Here is a 6115-nt window from a genome sequence, read left to right as displayed (position 1 = left end):
ATACTTCTTGTTTCTTTTGAGAGTTTTCTTCTTGAAACTTATTTTATTATACTTCTTGTAACCGGTGGCTTTTTGACTTTTGAGAGTTTTCTTCTTGAAACTTATTTTATTATACTTCTTCTTGTAGGTTCTGAGATATTTTTCCAAGTTGACACGGTTTGTCGACCGACAAGATAGTGTTTGACCATGGAAGAAAAAACCAAAAAAAAAAAAAAAAAAAAAAAAAACCGTTTTTTAATCATGGATATAGCCATCGTGCGTAATTACAACAAAATGACGGCAAACACTACGGCCGCAGCAAGCAGGTCGGTTCCTTCTTATCTAATTAGATCCATCAGTATATATAGCTAAAACAAAAAAAAAAAACCAGTGCATGCATGCTCAGAACAATGATCTCAAATATGCTTCTGCCTTTTTTGTTTCTTTTCCTCTGGACTCTCCTTTACATTCTTCCCAAAAAGAAATCAAAATTCAATCCACCAGGCCCTCCTGGCCTGCCATTCATCGGCAACTTGCATCAGCTCGATCAATCCAGCCTCCATACTTCCTTATGGAATCTCACAAAACCATACGGTCCGATCGTATCCCTTCGCTTCGGCTTCAACTCGGCTGTTGTTATATCATCAGCGAGTTTAGCTAAAGACGTCTTGAAAACCCAAGATCTTAGCTTCTGCGATAGGCCATCATTTATTGGCCAACAGAAGTTAACTTATGATGGACTTGATATGGCTTTTTCTCCCTACAATGAGCACTGGAGAAAGATGAGAAAGATATTTTCCCTTCATTTGTTCAGTCCCAAAAGGGTTCACTCTTTTAGGTATCGTGGTATTTCATATTATTCGAAAGAATATATTAGTTAAGGTTTATCGTATAATCTTTATCTTAATAAGGAGATAGAGTTAAATGCCATTTTAGTTGTTCTGGTTTGGGCAATTTTACCAGTTTTTAATTCAAAGGTTTGAAACGTTGTCATTTTAGTTCAATTAGTTTTAAACGTTGCCATTTTAGTCCGCTTAGTTAACTCTATCCCTTGGTTTTGTTAACTAGAAGGGCATTTCGGTCAATATGTAATTCTGTTAACTAGAAGGGCAATTCGACCATATAAAATGATTGAATTACCCTTCTAGCTCACATAAAAAATGGACGGCGTTAACACAGTGGACTAAAATAACAACGCTTGAAACTATTTTGACTAAAATGACAACGTTTCAAACTTTTAGACCAAACTGCCAAAATAGCCCAAACCACAAAGACTAAAATGGCATTTAACTCTAAGGAGATATAATTTGATTAATTTTTCTTTGTAGTTTTCCTTATTGTAACTGATTAATAATACATAATAACTTACGGGGTTTTAATTATTCAACAGGCATATACGAGAAGATGAGGTCTCAACCGCCATGAAGACGATACATGATCTGGCTCTTTCGGGTGAAACGGTAAACCTGAGTGAAATGATGAAGAATATGACAACTATTATAATGATGAAAATGTGTTTCGGCAAGAAGTACCATTGCCGAGATGGGCTTGAAATAAAGAAGGTTCTTGGACTACTTAATGAAGTTCAGGCGTATTTGGTGGATCTTTATTTCTCAGATATATGGCCTGGTTTGCCGTTTGTCGGGTTGGTTGATCGGTTGACGGGCAAGATGAATCAGCAAGACAAATGCTTCCGATCTCTTGATTCCTTTTACCAACAACTCATTAATGAACGACTCAACCCTCAAGAAGATAAGTCTTATGAGGAAGAGGAAGATGATCTTATTGATATTCTACTACAACTTGAGAAAGACAAACTGTTCAGCCTCACTCACAACCACATAAAAGTCATGCTCATGGTAATCAATCTATGCTCTCTCTATTGCATATATACGAACATATTCCATTCACATCATTTTTCAATTTGGAAGCGATCTATTGTGGAACTTATAAGTAACAAACTATATACACATTGTATTTTCTTTTTACCAACCAACCTTTTAATAAATACATACGCATACCTTTGAGAACTTGTAAGCCACTTTAAAAACTCTTGACACTAATCATTCTATATCTTCATTTATTTATGTTGTAAATTTAATATTATGAGAGAGTAGTTTTGTTATATGTTGCATGTAATTTTTGTATGTGAATTTATGATTACATATATTCTAAATGTTTCCATGTTTTACTTGTAGGATGTATTGGTAGCTGGGACAGATACTAGTGCAGCAATCGTGGTTTGGGCGATGACGTTATTAATAAGGAACCCTATAGTAATGCAAAAAGCACAAGAAGAAGTGAGAAATGTGATGGGAAAGAACGGTAAAGTAAGCGAGGATGATCTTCCCAAACTCGCTTATTTGAAGGCAATAATAAAAGAGACCATGAGACTATACCCTCCAGCTCCTCTTCTAGTGCCTCGAGAAACAAGGAAAGATGCCACTGTGCATGGGTACCAAATCAAACAGAAAACCCTAGTTTACGTTAATGCATGGGCTATCGGAAGGGACCCTAAATCCTGGAACAACCCGGGAGAGTTCTTTCCGGAGCGGTTCATGGGTAAATGTGATATTGACTTCAAAGGGAATGATTTTGAGTTGGTTCCTTTTGGGGCTGGCCGAAGAATTTGTCCTGGAATGTCAATTGGAGTTGTCACGGTGGAACTTTTACTTGCTAATCTTCTTTACCTGTTTGATTGGGGGTTGCCCGATGGCATAAGGAAAGAAGATATAGACTTCGACGTTATGCCTGGGATAACAATGCACAAGAGAAATGAACTTTGTGTTTTAGCTCATGTAAACTTCTAAATTTATTAATTATTTTAGTAAGAGATGTTTGGTTGTAATACCTATTTGAACTTTTATAAAAATAAAAAGTTAACGTAAAAAAGTTCAAACACAACGTACATCTATTTAATGTTTAACGAATTACTTAAAATAAATGGAATGACCATAACCTATATCCATTTGTTGGTTAGTGAATTATTACAAGCTTATCAAAACCTTCTCCTGTTCTAAACAATTGATTTCTTCGTTAAGCTCTGACGGTAAAACTCTATGTCATCCCTTAATAACCTTTTTTAGAACATGTTAAGGGGAGGGGTGGTCACTAGTGATAGATTTCTATCACTCCCAATACTCAATCAAATCATGTCATGTCATCACCCAGTATTCTATCACTAGTGATAGAATTGTAGTGGGGGTGGTATCACTAGTGATGTGATTCCAATGTACAAGTATTAAGGGGAGGAGGGGTGGTCACTAGTGATAGAATTCTATCACTCCCAATATCCAATCAACTCATGCCATGTCATCACCCAAAATTCTATCACTAGTGATAGAATTGTAGTGGGGGTGGTCACTAGTGATACAATTCTATCACTCCTAAATTTTTTTAATTTTTATTTTAAAATTAGAAATTAACAATAAAACACTAAAATTAAAAATTTTATTAAACTTAAAAAATAAATTACATAGCCAAATAAAAAAACAACTAAACATTGGGAAAAAAAAAAAAACTAAACGGGTGGCATCTCCCAACCCCACTTTGTGCAAATCTCGCGCTTTTGTTGAATGACAATTGACTTGAATGGTTCGTCGAGATGGGCGTGCTTTTCACACAAGATTTTTAAATCATTTCGTCTTTCAATCGTTTTCAAGTGTTCCTTGTACGCCTGCTCGCGTTCAACTTTTAGGGACATAATTGTTACTTTTCTTTGTTCGGCCTTCTTGAATTGGGTCATTTTCTCCTCTTTGTTCGGGTACGGGATTTTTCTTCGTACCCGAACCTCTTTTTTTCGAACCCCCACCTCTCTTGCTTGAACCTTCCATGTTTTTTATAAAAATATTTATGAAATCAAATGGAGAATTGAAATCAAAGGGAGAATTGTATTGGGTTAAAATTGATATGAAATGTATTGGGTTTTAATTGATTTATATAACATTCAAAAAAAAAAACCCAATGTTCATTTTTACCCCCCCCCCCTCTAACGGTCACCATCAACGGTCATTTTTCGAATTCACAACGCGTTATACATTCATTCATCAATATCTTTAACGTGTTATATAATCAACGAGTTATTCCTATCACTCGTGACCAACATGGAGGCGGCGGTGTTAGTGATACTATCACTCGTGATGGGGAGTCCATAACGGACCGCCCCCTCCTAATAAAGGGTGTTTTTTGATGTTTTTATTGTGTCAATGTGGCATTGCCTCACCAATCATACACATTTATTCTTACTCTTGCCCCATTCTCTATTCTCATCATTCAAAAACAACACTCTCTCCTCTCTTCTTCATCCCTCTCACAACTCTTTAAATATATGTTTTTCACTACGTTCACCTCACACTCTCTCTAATCCACCTCACTACTCTCTCTTCTAAAAAACACACAGCTTTTAGACTAAAGGGTATGGAGAGCTCCATCCCCATGGGGATGAGCCGCCACATAGGCGTCACATCACCATCCCATGGAGGATGGGCCTCCTTCACTTTCGAGGGGGGTGGAGGATGGGGCTACCCCACATATTTTTTTATTGTTTAATTTTTTTATTTGTTTAACTTTTATTGTTTAATTTTTATTGTTTAACTTTATAAAAACAATTCAAAATGTAAATATAAATAACACATAAAAGAAGATAATAGAATCCATTACATAACATAAATAAAAACTACATAACCTAAAAAAAATACATTACCTAAAATTTATAAAAAAAGACAACATTTAACGACATCGGGAAATGAAATAGTCTTGACAATTGTAGACCAAGACGGATATATTCCATCAAGAAGATAATACCCGCGTCTATACACAACTCCTGAAACTGTAAAACGGGTGTCCGGACCGGTTCAATTAACGACATCGCTAAAGATCGCCGATTGGTATAGCACGTTGAGGTCGTTGAGTGAACCAGGGAGCCCAAAGAAAGAATGCCAGATCCGCAAATATTGTTTGCTATACAGTTTCACCACATTATGGCAAAACTGATACAAACATTCCCGCGAAGTTCTTGTCGACATCTGTAAGTACTCGTCCAAAGCGTCGGCCACTGTCTCGTACGCCAGTTGGCGAATGGTCGCAGTACACATTTGTAACGTGGTGAATCCTTCATAATTCCGAGCATCGGGTCGTTGCGTGAAAAACGGGTCTAGCCCCGCCAAATCATCAGCAATCCGTGTGAATAACCGCGACTCATTCGAAACCTTCATTTGAAAATGTCGGCATTATAAAGGGGTGCATCCGAAAAATAATCGTTCACCAATTTCTCGTGCGCTCCTGTGGTAAAAAATATATAAATATATAAAATTTATTAATGACAAACCTTGGCGGTCTCTGTTAATCCGTATTCGTCTGGTAATAACGTTTTCAGACGAGCCATCTTCCTCTTCCTCTTCCTTCTCCAAAAGAATCTGCGCCGCCTTTACCACAGCGTTTGCGAAAAACATCTCCTCTTCGTCAGAAGAAGACGAGGACCACCAAAAATTAGATGCCATTGTGGATGAAAATATTTTTTATAAAAGATTGGTATAAAAATGAGAGTGTTTTTTTTTTAAATGGATGAGAATGGGAGAAGAATGGGTGAAATATTGAGGAAATGGTATAAAAAATGGAAGAAAAATGGGTATATATTTAAAGTGAAAAAGTTTTTTTTTTAATAATTCTAGCCGTTACAACGGCTATTTGTTTGAAAATGTGTCCGTCGACTTCGTCTGTGGGGAGCCGGATACGCCGGGACGGGAAGAGGGGGCGGTGTGGGGGACCGGCGCCGCGCCTCGCCGGGCCTATTCCGGCCCCCATACCGCTTAGTCTTATGTTATTTTATTTTTTAAATTGTCAAGTTCGTTAAAATAATATATACTTCTTTTATCTCTCTTTTGTGGTTCTGGTAGATCGGGATCTGTACCCATTCACAATCTTGAAATCACAAAACTCCAAACATGGGACCACGGACCGTGCCGTTTTTTTCCTGTACCGCATTTTTTTACACTCGTGCCTTTATATTTGATTGTGACAAAACCCCAACTACACAAATACTTTTGTTTGCGATATAGTGGCCAAAAAGAGACGTGATATGTGAATGAACAACCATTAACAAAGATAAGGGGGGGGGGGGGGGGGTGTTCAACATATA

General features: G+C 37.1%; 1 protein-coding gene across 1 annotated transcript; it reads left to right on the top strand.

Annotated features, from left to right (window-relative positions):
• The first annotated feature begins 365 nt into the window (after window positions 1-365).
• On the top strand, window positions 366-2804 carry LOC110917377 (cytochrome P450 83B1). The gene is made up of 3 exons (XM_022161949.2): window positions 366-817; window positions 1370-1838; window positions 2178-2804. Exons 1-3 carry the CDS (start codon window positions 378-380, stop codon window positions 2787-2789), a joined length of 1521 nt encoding a protein of 506 aa, XP_022017641.1. The 5' UTR covers window positions 366-377; the 3' UTR covers window positions 2790-2804.
• Window positions 2805-6115: the final 3311 nt, after the last annotated feature.

Source organism: Helianthus annuus, chromosome 16 (genome assembly GCF_002127325.2).
Source record: "Helianthus annuus cultivar XRQ/B chromosome 16, HanXRQr2.0-SUNRISE, whole genome shotgun sequence".
Classification (NCBI taxonomy): Eukaryota; Viridiplantae; Streptophyta; class Magnoliopsida; order Asterales; family Asteraceae; genus Helianthus; species Helianthus annuus.
The sequence above is the reverse complement of the archived record's forward strand: the minus strand, read 5'-3'. Positions and strand labels throughout refer to the sequence as shown.

Bases quoted from the DNA above. Each gene is read 5' to 3' on its own strand.
- LOC110917377 (XM_022161949.2), top strand. From the start codon at position 378: ATGCTCAGAACAATGATCTCAAATATGCTTCTGCCTTTTTTGTTTCTT. The intron at 818-1,369 runs GTATCGTGGTAT...ATTATTCAACAG, and splicing joins AAAAGGGTTCACTCTTTTAG to GCATATACGAGAAGATGAGG. The intron at 1,839-2,177 runs GTAATCAATCTA...TTTTACTTGTAG, and splicing joins ACATAAAAGTCATGCTCATG to GATGTATTGGTAGCTGGGAC.